The sequence below is a fragment of the Dipodomys merriami genome, unplaced genomic scaffold (assembly GCF_024711535.1).
Source record: "Dipodomys merriami isolate MVZ:Mamm:240054 unplaced genomic scaffold, mDipMer1.0.p SCAF_13, whole genome shotgun sequence".
Classification (NCBI taxonomy): domain Eukaryota; kingdom Metazoa; phylum Chordata; class Mammalia; order Rodentia; family Heteromyidae; genus Dipodomys; species Dipodomys merriami.
Window position 1 is genome coordinate 36,772,905 of NW_027202604.1, and position 15,563 is coordinate 36,788,467.

Sequence of the window (15,563 nt, forward strand, 5' to 3'; positions counted from 1 at the left end):
GTGAGGAGATATACATACATACATAAAACGAGTAAGTAGTGAGCAGTTCAAATAAATGATATAATGGAACAGTTGAAGAGCAGATAGAAGGGAAGATGGAAACTGAGGAAGAAAGGAGGTAGCTCAGTGGGCCCTTGCCCAAGACCTCTCTGCTTTCTCAGCAAGAACTCATTCCACATGGGTTCACTGTTCAGCTCCTATGCTCAGACGCTGTTTAGCATGCTGGGATTGTAGCAGTGACTAATGGGTCAGGTCCTTGATCTCACAGACCTCACTTTCAGCAAGGGAAGAAGAAATCAGTCACTCGACTTAGATTTTGCTTCCTCTGTGATTTCCTTTGTGATTGAAAACAAAGTTTTCTAAGGCCTACTGTGTGTCAGATATCACTCTAGGCCCGGCAAACTCAGCAGTAACAGCTTCTCCTAACACAGAGCTGAGGGAGGAGGAGAATAAGGTGACACTTGCATGCCAATGATCATTGCAGCATTACTCATAATAACGAACAAAATGCCCATCTATGGAGAAACCATTTTTTTGTGTGTGTGTTGGAAGAATAGTTCTGGACCTGTGAACCTAGCTATTCAGGAAGTCGAAGGAGGAGGATTTCAAGTTCAAGGTCAGCCTGGACAATTCAGCAAGAACCCCATCCAAAAACAGAATAAAAATGTTTCAGAAGTAAAGGAGAAGAAAGAAAAAAGAAATTGTATTCTAACTTAAAAACAAAACAAAAACAAACGAACAAAAAAAAGCCAGGCACTGGTGGCTCACTCCTGTAAGCTTAGCTAGTTAGGAAGCTGAGAACTGAGGATTGTACTTCAAAGCCTGCCCGGGTAGGAAAGTGTGAGACTCTTATCTCCAAATAACCACCAGAAAACTGGAAGTAGCACTATACTCAAAGTGGTAGAGTGCTAGCCTTAAGTGAAAAAGCTCAGGGACAGTGCCCAGGGCCTGGGCTCAAGCTCCACAACTGGCAAGAGGTAATTATAGCTGTGGACATAGCTCAGAAGGGAGAGCTCTTGCTTAGCCCTGAATGAAATAAATAAATAGAGAGCTTGTCACATGTTACAAAGTGGCTGAATCTTGATGAAATTATTCAAATTAAAGTACAGCAATCACAGAGACAAATACTGAATGATTTCATTTAAATGAAGTATCCAAAGGAGTCAAATTCATAGAATCTAAGTGAAGCAGAATATTAAAATGTTGAGAAAAGACAATAAATACATGATGCCAAAGGGAACTGTGACTTTAATCACCTCGCAAAAATGACAGTTTAAAAACTGGCTGCCTAAAGAATCCTTCGACCACCAGATTAGTTTAAAAGAATTGTAGAATATTTGAGATTTCTTTGTAATTATCCCTCTCTTCCCAGAGAGAAAGGGGTACTTACTCCTCCACTTGGAATGAAGCGAGGCCTGCAGTAAGGATACTCAGTGAGCTTGACACACATTCCCTGCTGTTAGAGGTGTGGAGGGCATGGCAGGATGATGTTCAGTTCACCAGCCTGAAAGTCCAGAGCTGTCTGAGATCTAGATCTAGTTGTGATGACACTAGTTAGTCTCTGTAATGTGTACTTAATCAGTAAAAAAACCCAGTTCTTCAGTTGCATGGACATTCCAAATGTTCAAGAGCCATATGGAAGAGCACATAGAATGTCTAGAAAACTCAATGGGACAGCATCAATCTAGAGAGTAAGAGACAAGGTGGGGAATGAGGAACTGCTCTGTTGGCCCTGACCTGCTTTTCCATTTGTTAGGGAAGAGACGGAAGTGTACCCAAGGCATTCAGGCTACTTAGTAAAGTTGACCTGCAGTCATTTTAAATCCTGAAGAGAACTAGCCAGAGTAGTAGTGGGATCCCAAAGTGTAGAATGTACCAGAGAAAATAAAAAATGGAGAAGAACCCAAAGGCCCAAAAGCAGCACTGGGCCTGCTCAGTGGATAGCTGTCTGATGATGATATAGTAGAGATGCCCTGGCTCCCCGTCACCTCCCTCTCTTCACAGCTTGACACACAGCCAAAAAGCAGAGGATGGGAAAAAGAATAAAGCATGGAAGGGAGAGGTCCACAAGGACCACCCCCCCTTATATACTCACTGCTAGCTCACCCAAGCTCTAGCTGGTAGGGGGCATGCTTAACTAGAACCAAGTCTGAGGTTTACTCTGCTATTACATTAACACCAGACATATGAACCATAGAGTACAGCTTCTCCTCAACTTCCAATGGAGCTATGTCCTGATTAACCCAGCCCATCATAGCTTGAAAATACCTAAGCAGAAACACATTTAATATGTTTAACCTACCAAACCAGGCTTAGTACCAGTCCACTGTCGAGTAAGAGTTGTTTCCCTTTGTGATTCTAAGGCTAGCCAGGAGCTTGCCAGATAGCCAGCCTGGCAAAAGATCAAAATTCAAACGTTGAAATACTGAATTTATATTGCTTTTGCACCATTATAAAACTTTAAAAAAGCCCTAAACCAAACCATTGTAAATTAGGGACAATCTAGATATAATACTTTGTATTATATCAGAGTAATCAGATAAGTCATTGGGGCATAGAACTTTTTATATCAAAATAGAAGATCCATTGAATACAATTGGAAGATAAAAAGTAATTGCTTCCTAATTGAATCCCAAATGTTTGTACAACTGCTCACTACTTGGTTTGGAGCCTGAGCAACCATGAAAAGAGATGTAATGAACTGAAATAGGCAAAATAGGAGCAAAAGCAGGCCAACCATGAGGTGACTGGCTAGATTCTGCCATATGCATAAATCCTCACTACAGGCTCAAAAGCAACAGGACCAACTGGTCATAGAAAGAACTTTCCAAAACTGTTGGAAACCTAATCTTCTAGCCAACAGGACAGGAAGTGATTTCCACACATCCCAGTACTCAGGAGATGAAGCAGGATTACAAGGTAGAGGCCAATCTGGACTAGAAAGTAGGACCCTGTCTCAAAAAAACCCCACAAATAAACATAAACTTTTTAGTCATTTTATATGCATATTTTTGATTCATTTGGGCTTGTCTTAGTTTTCTCTTAATTGCTTGAGTTTCTTGGGGGGAGGGAGTTTTCCTATCCTTCTTTCCAGCCCTACCCTGGTTTGATCAAGTTTTCCCTATTTCCACTTCCAAGCTGAGAAAACATTGCATTATTCATATTCACTAAGGGTTTTACCCATCTTAGGATGCAAAGCAGGTCAGTGCCTTCAAAATAAATAATGCTAAGCACTGTGGAATGCCTTTACAGTCTAATTTCCTGCTCCCAGGGAATTTTGAGTTGATTGTGGTCCTTCATTATAGCCAAACACACTCTATCTTGTTCCAACCACCCTTCTCCTCCAGTCTACATTTAATTAAAACATACTATGTTTTCAACCAATTTCTTTGCTCACAATGCCTTTTGCTTACCACTCCTTTCTTCTAGATTCCATTTCATTCTTAAGAGCATCTTTCACAAGTACTTCTTAACAACTGTCTGCATTCTCAATACACTATCCTACATAAAGAATAAGCTGGTTTAAACAGAACTAGCAAACAATTATCACTTATATTCTTTTGCTTTGCTAGAAAAAAAACAAAAACAAAAAAGAGTCCTGGACAGGATATGACATTTAGGAAAATCTATTCATCTATTTTCCTCTTCTGGTCAGCAAATGTAAGATATTGAACCAGATATGAATAAACATGTCTCTATAAAGACTTTCTGTACTCATGAAAGGTGGATAGGAGAGTCAGCAACTTAATATTATGCTATGAAGCATCCTGTCTTAGCCCCAACTCCTCAAGGTTTTAACCCAAATAACTCAATACCATGTATTGAGAATAGAAAACAAAATGCGCTATGTACATATCATATTTTCAGAAATGTAATATTATGCTGTCAAAATGTTCTCAGTAGATAGCCTTTAGAATTCAAATAATTAATAGCAAAATGGTTTCATGGGCTAAAGCTTTAGTTCAGTAGTGGAGTACATGCCTAGAAAGCTCAAGGCTTGGGTTCATACCTGGCACTTCATATAGATAAGATGGATGGATGGACAGATAAGTGATAGATACATAGACAGACAGACAGATAGACACGCATATATGCATAGATACACACAGATGCAGTTATGTAGAAATAGATAGATGGATAGAAAGATGGTACATAGATAAGCAGATAGATTCATTTAATAATTTATGAAAGTACATTTATATTAGGACTGCTCAAAATCAGATATTACATAAAAGATGTGATGTGAAGCTTATGCAATCTGGAGAGAAAGAAAACATACTGTGTGGAGTCCTAAGGTTCCAATTGTGTTGCTTGTGTAGTTCCAAAACCAGAAAACATAGGGACCCAAAAATTTCCCCCTTGTTGCCCACATGACTTTCATTCACGTAGAGACATTCATAACAGAATGCCAGCCTTGTGTGCTGCCTATTCATCTGGTATCCAAACCAGCTGGGTTTCTTTGGCCAGTATTAGAGGAACAGTGGTGCTAGAATGATGCCAGAAAATGCATTCAGCTGCTATGCAAAACCTGGACATAAAACATAGTAACAGTATTTTCTAGCCATTCTCCTCAGAGATGTTAAATACAAATACGATTGCATTAGAACACCAAATCTTTTTTATCTTTGCTTGTAACTATAGAATTGTCTCTAGTCCCTTTCCATTTTAGACCGTCAGTGTTGACAGTTAACACACACAGCCACACACAAAACATTTCACTTGCTATGAAATTCTCATTGAAGGGTACCTGTGCAGTTCTTAATATCCAGTACCAAAAACCCACCAAACTTGCTGCAGAATTTAATACCTTGGTGCTTTATGTTTTGAAAACCTGGCCACCTTATATTAAAAGTGTATGTCCCAGTAATTCCATTCCTTGGGGCCTAACCAAAAAAAGGAAATATACAGGAAACTATACGCACCATGATGTCAAGTTCAAAATTATCCAGAACTGGAAGAAATCAACATGCCCAACTGGAGAATACTTGTGCAAAATGCAACCCATCACCCAGATGGATGGCTAGATGATCTCGAGAGTACTGAAAATACACTGTGAAATGCTTTTATGACCAATGAAAGCTGTGATGGGGTCTTGAATAAGTCATATGCATTTATAGCGCCATGTGCATTACATTTTTGTATTGTGGCTATAAATTAATTTGTGTAATCATCTGTAGCATGTTTCCTTCTGGTGTACAAGTTCCACCAGAGCAAGTCTGGCTTTTTATAGACATACATACATTCTGGTTGTTTTTTTTTTTTTACATACATACTGGAAAGTTGAGGAAGGGAAAGGAGAAAGAAGGATGAAAATATTTCTATAATGGGGTGAAGCTGTGACTTAGTGGTACAGCACCTGCCTAGCAAACATGAGGCCCTGAATTCAATCCCAGTACTACAAAAAAAAAAAAATTTTTTTTTAAAGGAGAAACACTGTGGGTCCCAGTTACAGCATGCTACCCAACTAGGAGAGCATACAAGGAACACAGTAAGGTCAGGAGGGAAAGACAGAGACAGACAGAAGAACCTGAGCATCTCGCAGGTTTCATCTCAGGGCTGCAGGGAGGATGGCATCCGCGGTGAAACAGGATTCTCCAGCTGGACTAGTAACATGCTGCCCAAGCAACACGACCAGCACGCTGAGGTGAGGGAGGGGAGAGGGGGATTAGATGCCTGCTAGGAATTTGTCAGGGAAGCAGCAAGGCATTTAGGCATGAACTTGTATCTGATTCTGAATGGTCTGTCTGGGATACCTGTAAATAGCAAGGAAGGGTGGAGAGGTACTCTCTAGAAGGTGAAAGGGTGGTCAGTCCATGAAGCCTGTTGTTCTCAAGGTTGTCTGAAAACATTAAGATTAAAACCAAGGGAAAAATGGTAATGAATTCTACAATAAAGAAGTCACTTAGTAGAAAAAAAATTTCTCATTTGAAAAATTGATGTTTTCTTCAATCAGATGCTAAGAATTTTGAAATTCACCACTTCTGTCGTAGACTGTCCTGGTTCTAAGAAACACAGATTTCATGTTCAAGCACAATAACGATATGCAATGCACCAGTCAAGAAAATTCTTATCCAACAGGGCCAGGAAGCACATTTAAAAAAAAATCCTTCACAAAGTCTTCTCTATTTGCTTTTTATTTTCTTCTTCATTAGTACTGGAGATGGGGTCTCGGGATTGCCAAGCAGGCACTATACCACTAGAACCAACACCTTCGCCCTTTGGGGTATTGGTTATTTTCAAGGTATGGTCTCTCTTTATCCTTGGGTCACCCTGGTTTGTGATCCTGTTTTACACTTCCCCATGTGACTGAGGATGACAGGCAGGCAGCACCACACTCAGCTGTGCTTTGCTGTAGCTGGAGTAACAGGTGTGCTACACTGCCCAGCTGTTGCTTTAGATGGAATCTCGCACTGTTTTTGCCTGGGGTACCCTTCAACCTACATCCTCTGTGTCCACTGCTCAAGTAACTAGGACTACAGACTGGAGCCACCACACCCAGTTTGTCTACTCCTTTTGACATAAATCTTCCTTACATGATGCAGTCATAACACAAATTCATTTTCCAAGCAGACCAATAATCAGTGTAGACTGCAGAGACTAGAAAGTGAAAGATGGCCTGACCCAATAGAATCATCTATATGACCTTTTCCAACTAACGCGCAGCCCACGGCACTGACCCGAGCCTTATGTATCCCTGCCACTACGCACCAAATGGAATCGAGAGCAATTGTTACATCCTTGAGGAGAGACAGAAAGAAGAAACAGCAAGTGATGACTTAGGTTTGGTGAGGATTTGCTTCATGAAAAGTTCTGTTTTAAAATTAGCAGTTTCAATTCTGTATCTGACTCTTATCTAAGCTAAATTCCTTAGTCTATGTTCAACAGACATAAAATGCTTTTCTTCCAATGTACAAATCCTGAACTGTGCTAAGGAGTAACATCTAGAGCTCAATAAATGCCTACAAGGCCTTATTTTTTCAGATAAACACAGGTGTTCTTTTGTGTTAGGTGCTTCTCAGCTTGGTGCCATTGAGAGTTTAACCTAGATCATTCTATGGGGTGTTGTGGCTAAAATGTACATTTTTCTCAAAGGTAAATAGAGGAAGTACTAACTCCCTGACAGTGACTGGATTTAGAGACAGGGCCTTTAAAGAGTTAACTTCAGTGGTTTTCATTTCTAGCGACTCAGTGATGCAGACATCATATGGATGCATAGGTGTTTTTCCGACATGGATGGCTTACCTCCCATCAGATCAGTTACTGGCTGATAGACAGTGACTAGTGCTGCTTTTGGCTTTCTTTTGTTATTTTGTATTAGCAGACATCATTAGTACAAAGGGGCTCCATTGTGGCAATTCCATAGACACATAGGGTTCTCGGGACAAGTTCACTCCTCCAATATTTCTTTACCCATCTCCTTTCTCCTCCATTTTTTTTTTTTTAGTGTTTGCTGAGATTCATTATCTTCATTCATAAGCACAAACACATACAACATACTTTGAACCTCTTCACCCTATCCCAGAACCCACCTCTTTCCCTCTCCTATCTAAAAGATTGATACCCCCCACACACACTCCAGACAGTATCCCTTTAACGCTCATGCCCCATTGTTATTATCACCACCATCATTGTAGGTCTAGATTCCATATAAAGGTGAAAATAAGCAATATTTGGCTCTTGGGGCTTATCTTAAAGATGAAGATGTCCAATTCCATCCATTCTCCTCCAAATGACATAATATATTCTTCTTTATGGCAATTTAATACCCCATGGTGCCTACATGCTACATTTTCTTTATTTTGGGGGGCAGTACTGGGGATGGAACTTGGGGCCTCATTCTTGCTAGGCAATGCTTCTACCACTTGAGTCACACCTTGAATTTTGAAGTAGAGTCTTACATGCCTGGGTTGTGGCTGGGGAAGTACACTACTGGGGAAGTACACTACTAGGTATTGTTGAGATGGAGTCTCACAAACGTTGATGTGTGGGCTGCCCTTAAACCATAATCCCCCATGTTCCACCACCAAAGTAGCTAGGACTAGATTTGAGCCACAATACCCAGATAATATATTCCACATATTCTTTATCCACTCACCTATTAATGGGCACCAAGGCTGATTCCACAACTTGACTATTCTTTACAGTGGAGCTGTAGACATGGGTGTGCATGTATGTCTCCTGTACATTAATTTAAACTATAGCACTACAGCAGAATCAGAAGGGTCTAATTTAGATTTCTGATGAACTCAATTTACAAAAGACAGTTCACTTTGCTTGGTATGACATATTATTCAGGGCTTTATTTTTGTCAGTCATGGGTCTTGAACTCTGGGCCTAGGCACTATCCCTGAGCTCTTCAGCTCAAGGTGAGCACTCGGCCACTTGAGCCACAGTGCCACTTCTGGTTTTCTGGTGGTTAATTGGAGCTGAGTCCCATGGATGTTCCTGCCCAGGCTGGCTTTGAACTTCAATCCTCAAATCTCAGCCTCTTTAGTAGCTAGGATTATAGGCGTGAGCCACTGGTTCCTGGCTTATTCAAGTTTTTTTATGCTTCTGTTAAAGTTTTTCTGGTTGATCTACTTCCGTGAAGAATTACAGGATTTTGATAAGAATTGCATTGAACCTGTGGATTTGCTTACCACAGTATTTCTGCCTGTCCATGTACATGGGGACATATGGCTCTCTATCTAATGACAGCTTCTTCAATTTCTTTCTTCAAGGTTTTAGTTTTCATTTAGGTTTCTCACCTCCTTGGTTTATTCAAAGCTTTTTAGTTTGTTTTTTTTTTAACCCTACTGTAAGCAAATTTTCCTGATCATCTCCCAGATCATTTCCCTGTTGTATCCAGGATAGGAACATATACTCTGAAAATAGGAATAATTTTATTCCTTCCGTTCTATTCCTTTATTTCTTTTGCTGGCCTTCTTGGTCTGGTGAAGAGCTCTAAATATTAAGAGTAAGAAGAGTGTCCTCATCTTACCTGACTTCAGCTATAATTTTTGTTGTATGTATTGTACTCATTTTGGTATCTGGGTAATATTCATTTTATAGAATGAGTTTGTTAGTGTCCTTTCCCTTCTATTTTATAGAACAGTCCTTCTTGAAATATCCAGTAGAATTCAGCAGTAAATTAATCTAGTCCTGGGCTTTTTCAGTAGATGTTACTTTTTCAATCTCATTGCTTAGTATAAATATTTGTATGGTTTGTATCTTCTTGATTCAATTTTAGTATGTCAAATACATCTAGAAATTTACCCATTTCTTGTAGATGGTCTAGTTTATTAGAATATAGTCAGTCTTCTCTAAATCTACTTTGGATCTCATCAGCAGTTGTTGTGATAGCTCTTTTTTTGTTTGTTTTTGGTGCCAATCCTGGGACTTGCACTCAGGGTCTGAGTGCTATCCTTGAGATTTTTAAATCAAGGCTAGTGTTCTACCACTTGAGACACAGCTCCACTTCTGGCTTTTTGGTGGTTAATTGGACTTTCCTGCTCAACTGGCTTTGAACTGCGATCCTCAGATCTCAGCCTGCTCCTAATAGCTAGGATCGCGGGTATGACCCACCAGTCCCTGGCCTTGTTTCTTTTTAAAGAACAACCTTTTTGTTTCATTGATTTTAATTGTTGTTTAGTCTCCATTTCATTAGTTTTTGCCATAGTCTTTAGTTCTTTCTACTTGCTAATTTGGGGTATAACCAGGTGAGTTTGAGGTGCATTACTTTTTTTTTGGATCTCACTGTGAGTGTGATATAGTCACTAATAGCTATACTTTTCCTCTTAGCACTGTCTTTGCTGTTCTCAAGTGGTTCTAGTAAATTCAACAGATTCTTGGAATTTATTGGTTTCACCATCTGACCCCAATAATCCACTTGGTTATTCAACAATACTTTGAGGCTAGGTGCTTGAATATTTTCTGTAGTTCATTTTGTTGACTTCCAATTTTATTCCATTGTGGCCTCCTAGAAGGGTTATTTCAATTACCTTCTATTTAATAAGATTTGCTTTATGTCCATTTAAAATATGATTTATTCTGGGGAAAACCCCAACATCTACAAAGAATGTGTATTTTGCAGCTGCTGGATGACATATTCTAGTCACGCCTATTAACAAAGCTTCTTTGTTGATTTTTAGCTGGATAACCTATTAGTGAGAATGACATACTAAACTCTCCCACAGTTATTATATTGGGTCAATCTGAGTTTCTAGTTCCAATGGTGTTTAATTAATGAAAATGAGTGTGTTGATGTTTGGTAAATACAGGTCAACAATTATTTCCTCTTCATGGGTTGTTGCCTTTACAAAAATGAAGTGACTTTAGTCTCTTTTAATTTTGGCTTGAAATCTGTCTTTATCAGATACAAGCATGCTTTTAGGGTCCATTCACATAGAAAACCTTTTTACCAAGCTTTCAACCTAAGCCAATGTTTGTCATTGTCAGTGAGATGCATTACTCCTACACAACAGTCAGGTAATCCTTTACAATTCAAACTGCCATTCTCTGTCTTCTGAGTAGAGAACTGAGATCACTGGCTTAACACTGAAACGTATGTGGTATTTTTTTTTTCTGAATGAATTCTCACTTGCCAATATTCTTGTCTAGTGGGATTTAATCTTTCCTGTATTTTCTTGGGTGTCTTTATCTTCCTTTTTTGTGTGCAGAATTCCTTTAGTTTATTTGTTATGTTTTTTTACTGTTGTTTTAGTGGTCACAAATTCCTCTACTTTTTATGGTGGAAGTTTTATACATTGCCTTCAATGTGAATATCCTTGCTGCATAATTAAATCTCCATTGACAATTGTTTTCTTTGAAACCTTGGAATATGCTGGGTGCGGGTGGCTCATGCCTGTAATCCTAGCTACTCAGGAGGCTGAGATCTGAGGATCGTGGTTCAAAGACAGCGCAGGCAGGAAAGTCTGTGAGACTCTTATCTCCAATAAAAACCACTAGAAAACTGGAAGTAGCACTGTGGCTTAAGCGGCAGAGCGCTCGCCTTGAGCTGAAGAGCGCAGGGACAGCACCCAGGCCCAGAGTTCAAGCCCCACAAACATCCAAAAACAAAACAAACTTGGAATATATCATTCTATGTTCTCCTTTAGTTTCTGCTGTTCTGATGGGTTTTCTTTCATGTGACATGTCATTATCCTCACAGCTTTCAATGTTCTTTGTTCTATATATTTAGTATTCGGATTGTTTTGTCTAGATTTCTTTTCTCATCATGCTTATTTGGTATTCTGAAAGCCTCCTGTGCCTGGATGACGCTCTCTTTCTCAAGAGTGAGAACATTTTTTGCTATTAATTTGTTCAGTACATTTTTTACACTTTTGGCTTTTTTTTTGTGGGGAGGGGAGAGGGAACCCATCATGGGACTTAAATTCTGTCTGGGCACTGTCCCTGAGCTTTATTTGTTCAAAGCTAGTGCTCTACCACTTTCAGCCATAGCTCCACTTCCCATTTTCTAGTAGTTACTTGGAGAGAAGACATTTCTGCTTGGGCTGGCTTTGAACCATAAGCCCAGTTCACAGCTTCCTGAGTAGCTAGGATTATAGGCAGGAACCACCAACATCTAGCTAGCGTTTATCTCTTCTCCTCTTGTATATCCATGATTCACAGGTTTGGTCTTTCTTTGGTGTCCTGAAGGTCTTGCATGATGTGTTTGATTTTTGTTTTAGTGTTTTTGTTTTTGTCTACTTATCGACTTCTACCTTATCTTCAAACCCCATCACTAATTTCCAACTTGTTCCATTTTGTTAGTAAGGCCTTCAATTGATTTTTTTTGTTACTGAGTTGACATTTCCAGGATTTCACTGATTTTCCAGGATTTCTGCTTTTGAATTCCTCCTTTTCATTCCCATATTGTCTTTATTGTTTAAGACAGCTGTGTTTGTATCCTTGGAACTCATTCAGGGGCTTTAATCTTATTGATCTTTGCTGTTGACTTCATTGTTTGAAATTTCATCAGCTTCACTATCAAATTGTCTTAATTATTAAAACTGTTGGCTTTTGAAGGAAACGTGTTGCCTTGTTTTTCTTATTACTTATGATTCCACCCTGGGATTCACACATCTGAAACCAAGTTGTTTTTAGAAGTTTTAATCACTTGTAGTCTTCCTGTTGATGTAGAAGAGTGTAGTGGCTGGGCTCAGCTGCATTTCCTACTACTGCACTGGGGAAGATGGCTCAGTTTACAGTGCACCAGGATTGATTCTCAGCACTGCTCAGATTCTGTTTGTCTCCAGAGATCTTAAGTGTCTGAGTCTCAGGGTAACCCCATTGATGGCATCAAAGAGTGGGTGAGCAAACATACCACTGAGCTCTTCACCTGCTGGGGAAGAACTAAGAGACTTATTTGTTCTGCCTATTGTCTTAATGTTGACAGACATTGTCCAGTAGTTTGCCTTCCTAACAGGAGAAGGAAGCAGTGGAAGTTTCATAGTTGAGAAGGTCTAGATTTGGGCCCTCAGTCCTGACTATGAGTAAGTACACACAGTAGGATGCCTGCTTGTAGCTATCTTAATGTAGCATTCATAACTTTAGGCAGATGAACTATTACAAATTATTCTGTAACCATTTGGAACACAGAGAACTCAGCAGATTTCAGTGTATGAAAAAAACCAATGTTAACAGAGGTATTCTCTGGAAAAGAGATGCCACAAATGTTGTCCCTGGCACATTAATACATCTGTTGTTTTAACACTGCCAAATTTTCTGTTAAGTTATTTGAATGCTGACATGTTTAGATTGGGTGTTGGTGAAAGGTGGGCGTATGCTGGCTCTGAAACACCAAAAAGAAAGCAGTAAGAACTGGACCAGGGGAGACACACTGCACCAGATAACAATTCATTATCATGATTCAAAGCCTCTATTCAGTGATTCACAGGATACTGTTACAAGGACATTATTTTTTTAAGTCTATTCATTTATAAAATCCATTTATTTCATACTTTTTGTTTAACAGCTAGGATTCAGTGTTAGTGATGTGACTGACCCAAGTGAAAAAGTACTAACTGCAATCATTTTAAGTGCCACTTCAGAAGAATAAGGTTTCAGCTATTATGACTTTGTGACTTTAAATTACAATACTATCTGACTTAAAGAAAATTATATTACTGTGACTTTATATTATAATCCTACCTTGAGTAATATGTAACAACAAACAACTGCACTAAACAACAACCTCTGCAACATACATCTAGTCACTGCTATTTGGGTACTCACTCCAACATACAGTCACTCTTAAGTCAACTGCCTGTTACAGTAAAGAAGACTTGTGAAGTTGGCTTCTCTATGGAAGAAAAGGAAAAACATCTAAGGACATTCTGAAATTGAGAAATCAAACCAAATATCTTTGCCAAGCAGTGTACCCACGCTGGAAAGCTGGTGGTTGCTAGATGCAGGAAGCAACTGACCAAGGGGAGTGTTTTGTAATATTTTTCTGCTTCTGGGAAGGCAACGGAAAACAAAACAAATTAACTATTACATTTAGAATTAAACACATTCCCTTGGGTAATTATATATGTGCAACCTATATATGGTAATCAAAAGTACCATATTCTATCACTGTATTAGAAAAGCAGGCAAAGGCGCACACTAATTCCTATTACGCTTGTTTCTTGGCTCAGTCTCAGCATTTTCAGCTGCTCTTGTGCGGCGATTCTGTCTTGGACTTACTTCTCTGTCTTGAAGATCATTTCTGAAAACAAAAAGGAAAGAAAGGAGATCTTAGAAAGCAATACTCGCTATTCTAAAGCAAGGTCTAGATTATAAATATTTTCGCAGGGATTATTTCATTAAAATCTTAAATAGCCTTCCATTCCACTTAAAGCCTCCAGCTAGTATAAACACCATCATTCCCACTTTATAAATGATAAACAGTGAAAATGCAAAGATCACAGAAAAGCAATCTTTCTTCTGAATTCACATCTAGCAGTTTTACACTTCTGCTTAACATCTTAACATTTTAAAAGCTAAGGGAAAAAAGTTTTCTCTATCCTAACAAGAAAGTCCAGATAGTATTACTGAGAGAAGAGCAGTAAACTTTCTGGCCCATTGGGCTCAAGCAAAGTTTATCCACTGAAGAGCAAAAGTGAAGTCAGACTGCTCACGAGAGAGGACAGAGAATAATTTTGCAATCACACAGGGAAAGACTCATTGCTTCTGGAGATGACAGGAAGTACAACATCCACCTCTGGAGGGTAGAAATTCATTGCAGGCAGATGATCTCACATAGACACCAAGGAACGCTACAGTGGGAGGGTGGAAGGAGTAGTACTGGGAAAACACCATCCCTGTGACACAGGAGCATGGACTTACAGAAGACAGAGGCTGCAGCAAGGAACAGAGAAGTTCTACATATGAGCCCAACACCAAGTCAGATGCAGGCATGAAACGCCACAGAGAAGACCTTTCAGAGATGGCCGAAAGGTAGACAGGAGGGAAATCAACCCCACATTATACAAGAGCATTATAAAAAGCATATAACTGCTAGAGGAATGTAGACCCCCTGATGCACTGAAGGTTATGTGAATCACCAGAAAATCAGCCAGGCCAAATCCTGAATTACCTGGCTCAATTTCCCATGTCTGTTTCTAGACATAAACACTATTTATTTCAGTCTTGTGGGTACTTCACAGTATGTTCACCATTCAGTCAAAACTTATGACACAAAAGGAGGAAAAACCCTAGAGAAAAAAGCAACTGGCAGATACAAGATAACTCATTTGTTGAAACCATTAGACCAGGACTTTAATACAGTTATAATCACTACATAAAAAGGCTTTAGTGGGAAAGCTGGACACCACCCATGGTCAAATGGAGAACTTCAGCAGACAGGGAAACAATGAGCCAAATAGACAAGTTAGGACAAATTCACCAAAGAAAAACATTCCTTCAAAGGATTCATAACGATGATGCAGAAAGGTGATGAAAGACATGGTGAACTTAAAAGACACATCAATATACATCCAATTTCTGGCAATAGTATTCTACTTTCTATCTATGGATTTTCCTATTCTGGGTATTGCAGGTGAATAGAATCATACATATGTGTTCTTTGGTTTCTGATATAATTCTCTTGGTGAATTATTGGGACATTTGGTATTTTTGAGGTTCATCCATGTTTTAGTACATATCAATATTGTGCTGCTTTTTATGGACAAACAATATTCTATGTACAGTTAGGCCATATTTAGTTCTGTTTATCAACTGATGGAATTTGAATTGTTTGCACATTTTTGTCTATTGTAATAAGTAATGATGCCACAAATATCTGTGGGTAAGCTTTGTATGGCTATATATTTTCCATCTCTTGAGTATGTACATGAGAAAGAAATTGAAGTACAGTACTATATAAGTGGTAACACTATACTTAACTTTTATAAAAAAAAAAAAAGACACATCAATAAAATTCATCCAAACTTAACAATGAGCGTGCAAAAAACAGAATCACTGGAAAAGAGAGACATAATGGAAAATAAACTAGTTGGCTGTAAATTTTCTACAAATAACTAAAGACATCAAGACCTAAAGCGGTTAAAAGACTCAAATCAGAATAAGAAAAATAAAGG

The 15,563-nt window shown here is 38.9% G+C and overlaps 1 protein-coding gene across 2 annotated transcripts in view; it reads right to left on the reverse strand.

Annotated features, from left to right (window-relative positions):
* Positions 1 to 12,667: 12,667 nt before the first annotated feature.
* The window catches only part of LOC138824777 (E3 ubiquitin-protein ligase RAD18-like), a 74,372-nt gene continuing 71,476 nt past the window's right edge, over positions 12,668 to 15,563 (reverse strand). Inside the window, exon 13 of one of the 2 annotated variants that reach the window (XM_070019010.1) lies at positions 12,668 to 13,690. In XM_070019010.1, coding sequence (XP_069875111.1) covers positions 13,588 to 13,690 — 103 coding nt within the window. In that variant the 3' untranslated portion in view covers positions 12,668 to 13,587. The remainder of the gene's footprint in view (positions 13,691 to 15,563) is intronic. The other variant, XM_070019009.1, reaches the window with a different exon arrangement.